The following is a 15,903-nucleotide window of genomic DNA, read 5'->3' on the forward strand; positions in this document are numbered from 1 at the left end:
TTACATGTCAAACAAAACATAGGCTAAAATAATTACATAGCCTATATCTCATTTGGAACAGAGTTATCACCTCAATGTGGAACTAACAGCATTTTCCTCAATTATCATTCTAAAATGTCAATGACTATTGTTTGCTCGTTTAGGACGTTGCTCCGCCCCCCATGTTTGTCGTAAACCTGGCTCATGGCTACAATAAACCGAGCTAAGAGCGCCCTGGGCTCGCCTCCTTCTCCAAGGCGATCAATCGGATCTCAGGCGTAGTACAAGCACTCTCTTACGTAGACGATCCAGAAGAAGAGAGCTGATACAACAACACGGTTGATCTGCTCAACAAAATCTACCTGCTTTCTGAACCATGTCGTTGAGCCCAAAGCATACAACGCCTTTCTCAGTGACAGATATTTTGAGTCCTATCGAGGAAACATACAAGAAGTTTGGTGGCATGGACGGAACAGGGAACCTAACCTCTCCATTGGGAGCTTACCGACAGCCCCAGGTGTCTCAGACTGGCATGCAGCAGCACTCCATGGGCCACAATGCTACCGTGTCGACCACCTACCACATGCCACACACTGTCTCCCAGTTTTCGCACAGCGCTATGGGGGGATACTGCAATGGAAGCATTGGCAATATGGGAGACCTCCCGTCGTACCAGGAAACCATGAGAAATAGCGCAGCAGCAACAGGGTGGTATGGCGCCAATACTGATCCAAGATATTCAACAAGTAAGTTGCCTTTTGTATTTTATTTAGTTTTGGGATGTTTTGTGACTGGTCTCAACACAATTGATATAAAAAAGCTTTTTATGGCATACACAAACACTTTAATATGTACTACACTATTCACCATCCCCAAATACCATTTAAGCCTTACTTAATCCTTTACACATTGTTCTGTTTGTGTTAAAACACTTTTTCTTATTTTTGTAATCTAAATATTACTATTGTATTGGATTCGTTTATTATCGTATTGTAATGTATAACAATGTATTACTGTATTTACTTGATTGATTATTATATGTCTATTATAATTATTTTTATTCGTTATATTTTTAACTTTAGCCCAATCGTTTTTTGCAATAGTCACATTGTAGACCGTACCAATATTTCCTCTCTGAAATTATGATGTTTTTTTATTTATTTTTTTACAATTACGCATGGCACATATTATATGGTCACGCCATTTTAGGAAGACATGTTGGTATATTTGATTTCCTGCTTATTGAATGTGCGTATATGTATGTATATTTTTAAGTTTCTAGATTCATGGGACCTTCCACAGGTATGAACATGACTGGAATGGGGACCCTGACGGGCATGGCGGACGCTTCCAAATCTATGCCACCTCTGCATGCAGCGCCCAGACGAAAACGTCGGGTACTCTTCTCCCAGGCTCAGGTGTACGAGCTGGAAAGGAGATTTAAGCAACAGAAATACCTCTCGGCGCCTGAGCGGGAACACCTGGCGAGTATGATTCACCTGACGCCGACTCAAGTTAAGATTTGGTTTCAGAACCACAGGTACAAGATGAAACGACAGGCCAAGGACAAAGCGGCCCAGCAGCTGCAGCAGGACAGCAACCTTTGTCAGCAACAGCAGTCCCCGAGGCGCGTGGCGGTGCCTGTTCTAGTTAAGGACGGTAAACCGTGTCAGAACGGCTCAAACACGCCAACACCGAACCAGCAGCAGGTGCAACAACAGCAGCAACAACAGGTACAGCAGCAACAGAACGGACCAGGGGTCGTGCTCCCTGCCTCCAGTAATGCCATCAATCAACATCACAGTCAGCAGGTCAACGCCTTGGTTCAGGCCCAAGACCTGGAGGAGATGTCACCTAGCCCCCCCTCACTCCACAGCCAGATAAACATGTCTCAGATTGACACGTCTGCTGTAGACTACACCAATAACATGGTCACTTCAAACCTCCTTTACGGCAGAACGTGGTAGGACCTACTGCCATTTTTTTCAATTTTTATATGTTAACCTATGGATGAGCCCCTAATGAAACAAGAAATATATCATGTTGATACAAACTGTGAGAAAATGGCGCCCTTATTGGCTAAGAGGACAGCGCGCTTTAGGCGCATCAGCTGGTCAGGGCACGTTTTCTTGACATTTCTGAGAGGGAGACTATTTTTGAACATTATGCGAAATGGCTGCCCTTGAAACCGATTATGTCGATTCTGGACCTTTTGTAATCAATGTTATGGACTCCCTCATGATGTTAAAGTAGTCAATGTTGTTGAACAGGAATGCTGCTCCACTTTAGGGAACTGGGGGAAATGGAGGCTAGGTGGGATCAGGTATGCTATGGACTTCTCTCAAGGTACTAACCACCTCCTTTGCGGTGAAAACCTGGTATTTTATGCTATTAATATTGTAAACTAATGTATTCATTTGGACTTAAAGAAAGTAGGAACTGTATATTTGGCTAACACACAAGAATGCGTTTACCTGTATAATACTTGTTTTACGTCGACTTTTTGTTTTCATTCTTTTGTAAGTTAAAACGAACAAATGCGTGATGGCTGCTGTATATGTTTCAAACCAATTGAACGTTAACAATAAATCACTTGAAGTGCGAGCTATTCCTGACGATTTAATTTTTATAAAGACTTGACTGGAGTACGTTTTCATTATGGTGTGATTGAGACCAAATTGATTTGGAACGCAAGGTCGATGTGGTAGTACCCAGCATTGTTCACATGAGATTTGTTTTGGAGAGGTATCGCAACAAATGTATTCTATAGGTTCACATATGAAAGGGTATTTTCAAGTTTAAAGCAACAACAAAAATATGTGATTTATATCACGACAAGGCTGTTCTGAATACCATTATTAGACTTTTTAATACAACCTTGACACATCCTCTGTATTTATAAAGAATAATTCTGAGATGAAAATTCTGCTTTCATTATAATCAACTGGATTTATAATTATATAATGTAATCCAGTATTATTAAGCGGATTGTTCCCGTGATTTAAAATCATTCCAATTGGGCAAGATTCTTGAAAGTGATATGTATCCAGTAATTATCTGGAATACTGCCAATGACTTGCAATTATTATAATAATAGTGTACGTCTTCTCCAAATATGTAAGATGAAATAAACTATTATTTAAATCATTTAAGATGAACTCAAGTTAGTGAACTACAAAAACTATTGTTATTTGCATTCGTATACAAATAGCCTCATAGTCCAACCGTCTAATATAGGCTACACGTGAAAATTGTTAAGTAGGCTATCGTAAAGAAAGAAAAAAAGACATAACCATAGGCTACAGTTTACAAGTGTTTTTTTCATTAACATGACTTAAAGCTATTCATTGCCGACGTTTTTATGTAGGCCTATAGTATGACTGTTTGCGCGTACAATTTCATTTGGCTGGTTCCAAACAGTGCGTTTGAGCACTGAATTTGAGCAAATACTACATGTTGTTTAGTAACTACACATTTTACAACATTTGAATAGTTCCAAGCTGACAACATGGCTGATAGGCCTACATAATAGCGTAATAAAGTATGCTATTATTAAAAATTGCTGACACGTAAAACGGCCTGTTCTATAACATAAACAGGTAACACATGACGTTGCGGCAACGTTGCCACGGGTCAAACAACCAAACGCTTTCGACTTATAGTCATTTATAGGTAAAACCTTAGCATATGTCTACTAAAGGAATCTCAGGTATATTACTAATATAAATGATTTAGAATATTTTAGAATCTGATAATTATTTTGTGGTTATCTCTAAAATACAACATCACTTTTAAGTAAGTCTACCCTGTCTGCCCAGGTTTTCATTATTTAGCAGTGGTCAAACCTACGAATATGGGTTGGAATATGCCGTAGGACTCCATAGCAACTGGTCATTCAAACCGGTTTGAAAATTGCATCTCAATAACAGTCATGATGATACCCAATAATAGTGCAGGTGATGATGGCCTATTGCTGTCACTGCATCCTCTCAATGAAGAGGAATCTAAGAGCCTCAATTTACAATAGCTTCAAATAATTTACAGCTGCATGTATATGTGCAATCATGTCTCCACCAAAATGCATACTTGGAGATCTATTTCAAGGAAGAATTAAAGCCCATGTGATTAAATGAAGAATCCATCACAATAACTGTCTAGTGTATGTAGGCCAACATGAATTAGGTAAAACAAGTAAAAAAGATTTATTAAATGCATAGTTTACTGCATTAAGAATGTTGATGCATCTTCGGCCTATTGTTTGATGGTTCCACCAGTCAAAAAGTATGGTGCACACTGGCTGGAAAATAAGTCTCTGTGATCCCTGGCTGTAGGCTTTATCGAGGCATGGGGATGTGTATTTTTTGAGGAATTGAATTTAGTAAAAGAGTACTGGTATATATTTCATTCAGATAATTACACAGATAAAGGACTCAGTATATGTTCCTCGGTCTACTTTGAAGCATATAGTAGTAATCAAGAGGCCTTCCACATCACGTGAATAAAATATGATTTGTGTATGACATCATATACAGCAGAGATAGGAAACGTTCTCAATGTGTTAAATATGCTTTTATTCACTCAGTGTTAAACATGAAAATTCTTTGTTTCACTGAACAGACATTCTAAGGCTGTATTATTCCTTGTTTCTGGCAGGTAGAAAACTATTTCTTGCTGCTGAATGATTTGATTCTAGCAAGGGGCCTTGGCTGTGGTTTCCCCCAATTCTACTTAATATGATCGTATAAGGAAACCTTTTCAAGTCCTATTCATGTGTTTCTCAATTGACCATGGCGACCTAGCAACCTGGTTGAGTGCAAATTGCCCAGGGCTTAATGTCATTGGTTGTACATTCTCCATAATAACATTGAAACAACCTTTGTGAAAATCTTCATTTTAAAAGTGGTGAAAAATTATAGACATTATAAGGAATGTAATCATGTCCTGCATGCATAAATGAAAGGATGTTTTCTTTGATGATAATTATAAAGTGTAATAAAAAAACATGAATATAGTCAAATATATTAATTTACTCAATATAGAAATATATTTTATGGTAGTTCCAAAGTAAAGTTATTAAACTCTACAAAGAAAATAAACCTTGTTTAAAGTAAGTTGCTTGTTTTATGCATGGTATACTGGGAAGGCAGTGGACAACAAACTCTCCAACTGGATTGGGTAATGTGTAATCTTGGATCGAATTATTCTCAGTGTCTAAGAACAAAGTATGCTGGAATTTGAAAAGGTGCTATGAGCATTCTCCACTTACCTCCCCCTACTTCCCCGTTCCACCCCCTCCTTCTTTCTCCATCTCTCCTTTTTTTGCCAAAGATAGTCCCCAAATCTTGCCCCATGTGAAATGATTAGGGGACGAGCACTGCTTTTCATTGCAGTGGCAAAGGATGCTTTGATTGACGAGTTCTGAGAGAGAATTTAATTAGTGTAATGCCCTCCCTTTCTGGCAAGAAGAGACAGTCTTTTCTATGACAAACGTATCTCTCATCCAGTGTTGTTTGGTGTCTTCAGAATGAGTCATTGCGGCCCTATATTTATGCTGCTTGCAGAAACCATCAGCTTTTGGGATCAAAGGAAATTGTGCCCTAGGAAGTAGAAACTTTTCTAATTCTAGTCATTTGAACTGGAAAAATAGCTTGCAAATAATCATCCTGCCACAGAATGAAAAACATTTCAAGGAGGTCAGAGGACTCAGAAAGCAATTCTCATTCTAATAGATTTCCATGAAATTAAATAAATGACACCACATTTTACCATTGCCTTTGCTTTGAAGATAACATGGGCTCACTTACATGGATGACTGACATACAACAGCAATGATATGCCATTCCAGGGCTTAAACTGTCTAATTCCGTTGCTTGCTATGAATACAATTTTTGCAATATGTAGCATTGTGCAGACCAAGCAACCTTTTGAAGACTATTCTGTGTCACTCCTAGATGGATAGAGAGGAAAGACTGACGGGGGAAACATGGTCGCCATCCCTTATTAGAGAACCATGTCACATTCTCTCCAGTGCCTGCTTGTCTTGCCGCCACCGGTAATCCCCCCTCCAAGTTCTCTATGCATTTTATTCAGTTCCTTCATAAGTAGTTAAAGAAACTGTTTTCAGTTGGCACTAATAACTACTGACCTGGTGTGACACAGGCGCACAATGGGTTTGTCAGGCCTGAAATGCTGAACCAAAGAAGCTGATTAGGAACTCAAGTGGTTTGAAGCAAGAATCAATGGTGGGTCTGTCCTGATGCTGCGCTTCCAGCATGGTGCTGATAATGGCAGAACACCATTAGGTATGCCTCATTAAGTCCTGTGAAGCCCTTTAAGGGAAATTTGTTTAGTCCATCCAAAATCTATTACTGATTTCATCACTTACTGTGGTTCCGTATAGCTGGACCCTAAGGCACACACATGGGTATGGTCTGGAAATGTACAAATATAATTACTCAGAGTATAATAGATACTTACACTTGACTATGGAGAGGCTGAGGTCTTTAAGTGTAACATAAACATACAATACTAAACTGTGTTATGCTATACACACACTCGCCTTACTAGGATAACACATGACCTACACAGACAGTTTCATAAATTTAGGCTGAATAACTAAGAAATCCCAACCAGTTGCAAACTTGTACATTTACTGTCAGCAGCTGGAAACAAACTATTATACTACTGTTTTTGTATTCTGTTAGAATATGACATTCTTTGTCATATATGTTGTACGTAACTAGTTGTATACATTAAAAAGAAAAATGCTGTATGTAAAGGTAGGCTGGGGGTAGACCCCAGTGCAATATTTTGTTATGAAACTGCTCTAAAAAAATTGTGGCAAAAAGTAGCTTAATTGAAATAGCAACAAATGATACTTCTGTCAAAATAGGATCTGTTTATGAGTAAAAAAGTACATAAGTTGTATATACAAGTAATGACTATTGTTGACCCAAACAATCATGACAAAATATTAACTGGTTAGAATAGTATGTTTGTAAATGACAATATGCCATGACACCAGGTTAAAGATATGAGCGTAGTTGTGTTTCAAAATATGAAAAAATGGGTTGTGATCTGGAGCAGTGAGGTATTCCAGGTATGTTCAATATTTTCACAAAGCTATACTTTTAAACTATTGAACAGTTTTTTTCCAACCCACCGTTGCCAAGGCAATGGCCAGCTGCAAGTGAGGCCTGTTTGTTTACAGGGGCAAGGTTGAAGAGTAGTTCAGCTCAGGCAGAGAAGAGGATGGAAGGGATGAGAATGATCCCTGTGTGTATGTGTGTGTGTGGGTGCGTGCATGTCTGCTTGCGTGCCAGTGTGTTTGTGTGTGTCTCAGCTATGAATTAAGATCTCAGGATCCACTGCTCTGCCTACACACACACACACACACATTTCCCCCTCTACACCAGTAGACAATTAAAACAGGGAGAACAAGCCTTCAATGTAGAGGTCTGTCAAATTAAGCCCAGATGGACCTAATCATTTCAGCAAATTTGACATTTGATAATCTCCTGGGCCCATACAGGGAAGAGCCTCAAAACCAAAGGCCCAGAGGGCCACACAGCCAAAGAGGACCACCCACTTTCTTTTCAATTATCATCTTGAAGCAACCTGTCTCCTCTCCAGCTTTGAGCAGAGGACACTGACAACACTCCAGAGAGAATTACAATTAGACGCCTGTTGTCCCCCTAATAAAGTCTCAGACTGTAGCTCCAAATCCAAAGTCTGTACACCATGTGACCCTAGAGACAAACAGGATTACACCCTAAATCCCATGTTCCCTTTCTCTCTCACCTCCTGAGTAGTGATGGTCAATGGTCACACAGCAGAAGACATGCGTACGAGTCACTTGTGTGTATACTGGTTGCAACACTGTATTTGTAGATCTGTCTGGAGACATTCCTCGTGGTGTGAGTCTGTTGGTCAGCCTACCTGCACATGATTGCTGTATATATGCACATTGTGTGTTGATGGCATAATGAAGATGAAGTCAATAACTATAATACAGCTAACTCCCTTACTTGAAAATACATAATAGCCTCTAACTATACACTTTATATTGGTATTTATAACATCTGCCAAATACAACTTGTAATTTTGAGCTACAACAATAAAAATAATATATCTGGGGACATCAATTAGGCCACAATCCACATAGGATAAAGGCTATGTTTAAGATGGAAGCCATATTGGCCCCACTATGTGCTCAAGTGTTTATTTTCCCTGCTTTAACCACCTGTCCGGATGAGGGCCAGAAAGGATACATCGACTCCACCCCACAGGGGGTAGTTGTGCAGCAAAAAGATAAATTGAACCCTTTTTTCTCCAACTCCCTCTCCACAATGCACCACAGCCAATCAAAGAGTTCAGTCTTTTGTCCAGTAACTGCGTGTACTGGGTGGTGGGACAAGACAGAGACAGAGGCACCACACAACACTGCCCCCACCAACCAACCCCTGAAATCCCTGTCCAGCCACACTTCAGTGCTAATGGCCAGCCAGGTCCTGCTGCCCTTAATCAACTGGCCATGTTAAAACTGCCCTAATCACAGCTAATCCTGCCTTTGTGTCACCACCTCCCTGCCAATAGACCTCATCACCCTGTCTGTATTGATTCATGATTTGGGGATTTCTTGGATCTATGGATCATGTGCAGCATTCAGGAGGACAGGAATTACAAGTCATCAAACTTGTAATTTAAGTGCCTGCAGAACTTATTTATATCTAAAGGACAGGAGTGAAAATAACATAAATTTAATGTGGAAATTTGGCTTTACATGGCATTTTATGATAGGCATATAATAACCAAGTATACCCTTCCCTTGTGAGAGTGATAAACAAATGGCATGAAGTTCCTCTGTCTTATCATTGGACTTGTGGTGATTACACTGACTGGAGAGAAAAAAATATCTGAAATAGGCGGAATTCTCATAACTGCTACAAAAGCACCAATTTGGGAATTGAAAGGAAGTCCCCTGCTTATAATTCAAAGCTTTTAGTAATATAAATAGTTTACTTCATGGCAGTCATTGTCTCTTTTACATTAATAACCAGCTAGTGTTAATTACTAATGTGCAAACACTTTAGGACGGGTGGGAATGAAAAGACAGATCATTTTGTCTACAAATTAATCTGAAGTGATCATTTAGAGAAGAATATACCTTGTAACAAAAGCTAAATATTTCAATCAATTGTGACAGGCAGAAAGGATTGAGAAAACTATTTAGAACTGAAAATCCTAATATTAATAACTCTGCCAATAATCTAAAAGTATTCTCAGGATAGATTGTTGACTACCAAGGGCAGTGCTAACTTCCTTGTCTTTATCTGTTGTGGACAGAAATCTGGATGTTTCTCAGAATGTTTTTTTCTAATAAGCCACCACTTCACATCCTGACCACCAATAAGACTTCTTATGCAAATTCCCTCCCTCTGTGCCTAAACGATGCATCTGACATTTTGCCTGTCGCCGTGGGAGACACACTACTTACACACTTTAGGAGGAAAAATTAGGTTGTTAGAATGTACAATGCGATTGAGTTTTAATCTGAGTGCTGAACTGCAGAAAATGGATTAGGTAATTACCATACTTTTCAGGACTATAAGGCCATAAATTAAAATCTCCAACAACTTCTCAAGTGACAACTCATCTAATCAGGAGGACAATCATGGAGAGGTCTTTCTGTTTACTGATTGCTCTAATCAAAAATGGCTTCTTCAAACACAGCTAATTGACGAGTTTACTCACGGAAAGGAAAGGCAGACATAGAGGGGCTACTGTGGTGATTTGAGGGACCCAAATATCCCCATTTGCATTGAGTGCCACCAGAATGCACTTGACTCCCACAAGTTATCAGCAAACCAGACAATTATTCATCAGGCACAAATTGGCACATCAAAGTCAAATCAGAGAATTACTGCCAGAAACACCCTGAGGCAGGGGCTGAGAGAGGAAAGGTAGCCTTTGATTGACCGCAGTGCCCTTCCTTCAATCTGTCGCCCACATTACCATGCTCAATACACACCGCCAGCCGCACGCTCTCAAGTGGCCGACTCACCAATTCGGTGTGTGGGGATGTTTTCTGAAGAATGCATTTCTCCAAAAAAGGAGGTTGGTTATCATAATACAGTAAGCTGCATTCATGCATTTGGTCAACTTTTGTAAGCAACACTGGGATCACCCTCACAAACACATGAACACATCCACAGAGAAACTTTCAAACAGCTGTTTTTTGTGATGAAAATGAATCTAAGGGAGACGTAGAGGACAATGTATTTCTTTACAAGACAATGCAAAAGTATAATTATAGACTACTCAATGTCTGGTAAAGTAAGACTGATCAATTGATCAGTCTTACTTTTGATCTCAGCTCTGTACCACTGCTGGGAGTTTCATTTCCTACCTAGAAAAAGAATCCTTATAAACCACAGAAAACAATCTGTGGACTTTACTGGATGTAAAGCTACATGAATAAGGTATGGTACCCATTGAAGCCCATTTACTTTTTCAACATTATGTTACAGACTTGATTAAAAATGTTTTCAATGTTTTGATAACAATCTAGACACACATCTAACAATCTCAGTAACCAGGCTGCTAGTACAACCATCTCTGCAGGACTCCATCCACCAAGTGTTTAGGGTAGATTGGCATATGACAACCTCCCTGGAATTTGCCAAACGGCATCTAAACGATCCTTGGAAAATATGATCTGATGACATTTACATTTATGCATTTAGCAGACGCTTTTATCCAAAGCGACTTCCAAGAGAGAGCTTTACAAAAGAGCATAGGTCACTGATCATAACAACGAGATAGCCTCAAACATTGCGAGCAGCCAAAACATGAAGCATACATTGTGAAAAACCAAATAAGTGCCGAAGGGAAGAACCATAAGAGCATGCAGTTAAACAAGTTACAATTAAACAACATGAAACTCAAAAAGTGCAAGAGTGTACCTTTAGAAAAACAATCAACAGTCAAATACTTCACAGCGAGTACAAGAATTTAAAACCGTTACAACTAACCAACAAGAGCAACAAGTCTCTCAATAAGAGTCATTGTGATGCTGGATGAAACTAACATCAGGTCCAGCCAAGCATTCCTAAGTGCCGTTGTACTCTGTGATGAGACACTGAACTCATTGGCCTGAATGTCAGGTGCATCTGGCTAAAACTCTGATTTCAGGATGACACCAGAATAATATGATCTTTACAGTGAAACATGGTGGTGGAAACATCATGCTATGGAGATTTCTGATTGACAGAGTTGCTAGATTTGTCAGTATATACAGGCAAATTTGACCTTTGAACATAGAAACAACCTGAAGCACATAGTCAAGACAGGATTGGCTTCAGGAAAAGTTTCTGAATCTTCTTGTAAATTTTTTTTAGATTAGATTCAACTTTATTGTCATTGCACAGAGTACAGTACTGAGGCAACGAAATGCAGTTTAGCATCTAACCAGAAGTGGAAAAACAGCAAAAAGTGCAGAGCATGGCATGTGTAAAGTGCAATAAGTGAACAAATAGACACAAATAGACAGTAAATACAAACAGCAATTGGGACAAGAATAGCAGCAATGAATAAGAAGTGTAAATAAGTATGCAAAGTGGAGGTGCAATGTAGTAGTAGTATAAGTGCAATGTTCAGTGCTGCAGGAGTGCGTGATGACAGTCAAGCCAGGGTGGAGGGGGGAAGTACAGTCACTGGTGGAGGTGGGGGTGGGGGGCTATCCCCGTGGAGTTTAGTAGAGTGACAGCCGTAGGAATGAAGCTGTTCCTGAACCTGTTGGTCCGGGAACGGAGGACCCTGTAGCGCCTCCCAGAGGGGAGGAGGGCAAACAGTCTGTGGCTGGGGTGAGAGCTGTCCATTTCGATGCTGTGTGCCCTCCGCAGACATCTCTTGCTCTGGACAGCCTCAATGGTGGGGAGTGAGGAACCGGTGATGCGTTGGGCAGTTTTCACCACCCTCTGCAGTGATTTGCGGTCCGCGACAGAGCAGCTGCCATACCACACTGAGATGCAGTTCGTAAGGATGCTCTCTATGGTACAGCGGTAGAAGTTCTCTAGAATCTGAGGAGACAGATGGGCCTTCTTCAGTCTCCTCAGGAAGAAGAGACGCTGGTGTGCTTTTTTTTTTTTACCAGGGATGAGGTGTTGAGGGTCCAAGAGAGGTCCTTGGAGATGTGGACACCCAGGAACTTGAATCTGGCGACACGCTCAACCTCCATCCCGTTGATATGGATGGGGATGTGTGTGCCAGCTTTCTTCCTGAAGTCCACAATCAGTTCTTTGGTTTTTATGGTGTTGAGAGCCAAGTTGTTGTCGGCGCACCACACCGCCAGGTGCTGGACCTCCTCTCTGTAGGCCGACTCATCGTTGTCGCTGATGAGGCCAATCACCGTTGTGTCGTCTGCAAACTTAACAATGGTGTTAGAACCATGTACAGGTGTGCAGTCGAAGGTGAAGAGGGAGTAGAGGAGAGGACTTAGCACACAGCCCTGTGGCACGCCGGTGTTCAGGATGAGGGTTGAGGAAGTGTGGTTCTCTACCCTAACAGACTGGGGTCTGTTGGATAGGAAGTCTAGTAACCAATTACAGAGGGAAGTGTTGATACCCAGGTCACTGAGTTTCGTGATCAGTTTGGAGGGGATGACTGTGTTGAAGGCTGAACTGAAGTCTACGAACAGCATCCTCACATAGCTGTTGTTGTTGTCCAGGTGAGAAAGGGCGGAGTGTAATACCGTGGAGATGGCATCCTCCGTACTTCTATTCTTGCAGTAGGCGAATTGGAAGGGGTCTAGTGTGGGTGGTAAGCAGGTTTTTAAGTGAGCCAGAAATATACATATGAATATATATAACATATGGAAAACAATTGATGTTTATTTCTGCGAGCCTCAGGAAATTTACAAGGGGTCCCTCAACAAAAAGTGGTGGATATACAGTAAAGTTATGTGATATTCTGTATACAAAGACAAAGAGACAAACATGCCCCTTCAAGTATGTATTGAATCTAAATCTAGCGTAACATAATCTAAACCTACCATAACAGATTCAATAAAACTCTACATACTTTTCAATAATTTGTTTTGAATAGAGCATTATCTCATACTGTACAGGGACTGGAACACATGACAGTCAAAGCAGAAAAATGATGAATATCACTTGGTATTAGTGTTGGTGCAGATGTTTACATACAAAGAGAAACATTCATCTATGCCTGATGACTGAAATTGCAGAACAAACACAGTTCTATACCAGGGCTTGCTTTATTTTTGAAAAACATTCTTCAAAACAAAACACTAAATAACCAGTGCACCGCATATAGGCATGTAAGGCCAACATTTGTGATCGAATGAAATAATATGCCAACCCTGAGAACTATACTGCAAGTTTGAGTATACAGTTTTATCATACAAGATATAATACATTTGAATTCTTATTTTTTTAAATGTAGAAAAACAATGCCATATATGACACCTTCTAGTGCAAGAGGTACATCATGCAAGGAAACCTAAATCAGGGTTAAACAAAAGGGACATGAAATCAACACATTTCAGAAATGTGGGGTTTTTCACACTTAGTAGCACCAACTAAGTCTGGGCATAAGACAAGGTGACCTATTCTTTGGTCTTCATAAAAACTGTCACAAAGCTTGAGAAAAATGTTCCCACTATTACTATCAATGGCTAAAATATTTCAGACCAGTAAATATAGAGGCAGGCAGCCAGGGGCCAGTGCTTGAAGTGAAGCATTAGCATTTTCCCCATCCATGCTAATGGCTCGCCCTGTATTCTCCAGATGGAAAGCACTGGGCTCCCAAACATGGCATGTTAATATCAGTAAACTCCTCAATTCCCTGCTTTGTCTTGGCTAATCTGCTTCCTCACCTTAGCTAACATTGCTAATATCAACAGATCCCAGCTGTCAATAAGGAATTACACTAATATAACTTCCTGTAGAGTGTGGCCAGAGTATCTGTGTGCGTATGTGTGTGTGTGCACGTGTATATGTTTGCGTTTGTGTGTGTGTGCATGACAACACTTCCCTCAGGACAAGACAACATTTAAATGTTTGTATTATGAGCGTGTCGTGCAATTAAAGGTCACTATGATGTACACAATGCTGGCCAAATACATTTCCACTGCAAAGGCCTAATATAGACATCACACCCAAAGACCATGATGTCCCCGCTAGGATAAAAAAAACAAGAGGCTCAACTACCACAGATCATTTAGTATTATTTGTGCATTCAGGGAAAGATGCGGAGAAGCAAATCTGTGAATGTGTGGCAGCTCCCAGACACGTCTCCCATGGCTTGTAGGAAAATCTACACCATGAATAAATTCAGCCCTTCCCAGGAGATTGCCTTCAATCACAGAGCATAAGGTGTCAATGCTGTGCCCGGCATGCACGAAGCACGGTATTACCTCCCCACCAGATTGCTGAGCTGGGCCTAATAGGACAGGGGAGCTGGATGAAGAGCAGGGACTGCTAATTAGTCCATCCAAAGTCAGAGCTCACGAACTGAGCTGCCTGATGAGTGGCCAAGCTCAACTGAGAGATCAATGTTCATGTAGCCTGAGGTTTAGAAGATGAGGATGTTGTTGTTGCTTATTTTTTGTAAATAGGTCATGCAGAAAGTGGGCCTTGAGACTAGAAACTCCCAACAGCAATTTTGTCAAGTTTATCTTACATTACCCTTACAAATTGTATTGGTTGAACTGAGATCAATGCAGAACTATTGGTCTAAATTTGACTAAATGGACACATGTTTAATGCCATGTTGACTTGAGAATAAGTTTTGTATTTAAATCAGTCTGTGAATATTTTAATTTGTTTTGAGTATTTTAATTGCATTATTATTAAGATTTCTGAACGTTAGAAAGAAAGAGCTCATATTCCCGTATTGCAAAACTCCTGTTTGTGCAATAATACATGAATAATTTCAAAGCATACAGTGTACAATAAAATGAAATATGCCCCTGAAATTATTGCTGCATAACTACTGAGGCATATACCATCAATGGCCATTCTCGGTATTTGTAACAACCCTGAATATTCAGTTCTCAATTTACATACAAATTTTCATGCATTTAAATGCAGAAACTCTTTACCAAGCCATTTTCCATTTTGAATAATAGCAGGTTTCTGAGTTCTAGTTAATTGGCCAAACAAAGACATGACTAGTGCATTAAAGCAATTGTTTATTGCCACTGAATCATAGCGTATGTATAATTTTTTTCTGCAAATGGTTATTAACTGATAGAGAAACCATGGATTTGTATAATAGCCAGTAATCATGCCACCTCGGAATGTGCTTTTTCCTGATATACAGGGTTAAAGAATTACTCTGTAGTCAATTCCATTTAGCAGGTCACAGAAATTGATTTGCTGCCTAAGGAATGATGTTTTTTTCTGCTGTGTTCAGGCTCTGCAGTAGCATTCTGCTCACATAATCAAGGATGAGCTCTGCCTGTCTACCCAATCTACCACTTGGTCCCACAGGGAAAACTGACTTGCAACAGGAAAACCTGCATGAATACTAATTTGCGTACTTGGCTTTAACAGCTTTGGCGAGCCCATCTCATAGGAATTTGTAGAATATGATGCCTTTCCATATTAATTATCCAGTCAGAAAATAGTTACGGGGGAGAGAAAGAGAGGGGGGGAGAGATAGAGATGGAGAGAGAGATGGAGAGGGGGGGGGGGTCATGGGAATACCTATAAGCATGTACTCTGCTCCATCCTAAATATGGTTAATTATAATGTGATTTGAAGCATCTCAAGCAGGAGTACGGTGGCCTATAGAGTTGTGACTAACTCATACCCCCTGACACACATCGCACGTTACCCTCTGAATTGACAATGCCTTGTCATCACCAGGCGAACACTTACTACAGGCCCATATCCCCAT

General features: G+C 40.2%; 1 protein-coding gene across 2 annotated transcripts; it reads left to right on the plus strand.

Moving 5' to 3' along the window:
- Positions 1 to 251: 251 nt before the first annotated feature.
- Positions 252 to 2,581, plus strand: nkx2.4a (NK2 homeobox 4a). 2 transcript variants are annotated; one of them, XM_062469488.1, is made up of 2 exons: positions 252 to 725; positions 1,255 to 2,581. In XM_062469488.1, the coding sequence occupies exons 1-2, from the start codon at positions 356 to 358 to the stop codon at positions 1,944 to 1,946; spliced, it is 1,062 nt and encodes a 353-aa protein (XP_062325472.1). In that variant the 5' UTR covers positions 252 to 355; the 3' UTR covers positions 1,947 to 2,581. The 2 variants fall into 2 exon arrangements, with proteins under 2 accessions (XP_062325472.1, XP_062325473.1); XM_062469489.1 differs by having other exon boundaries at positions 1,282 to 2,581.
- Positions 2,582 to 15,903: the final 13,322 nt, after the last annotated feature.

This window comes from Osmerus eperlanus, chromosome 9 (assembly GCF_963692335.1).
Source record: "Osmerus eperlanus chromosome 9, fOsmEpe2.1, whole genome shotgun sequence".
Lineage (NCBI taxonomy): Eukaryota > Metazoa > Chordata > Actinopteri > Osmeriformes > Osmeridae > Osmerus > Osmerus eperlanus.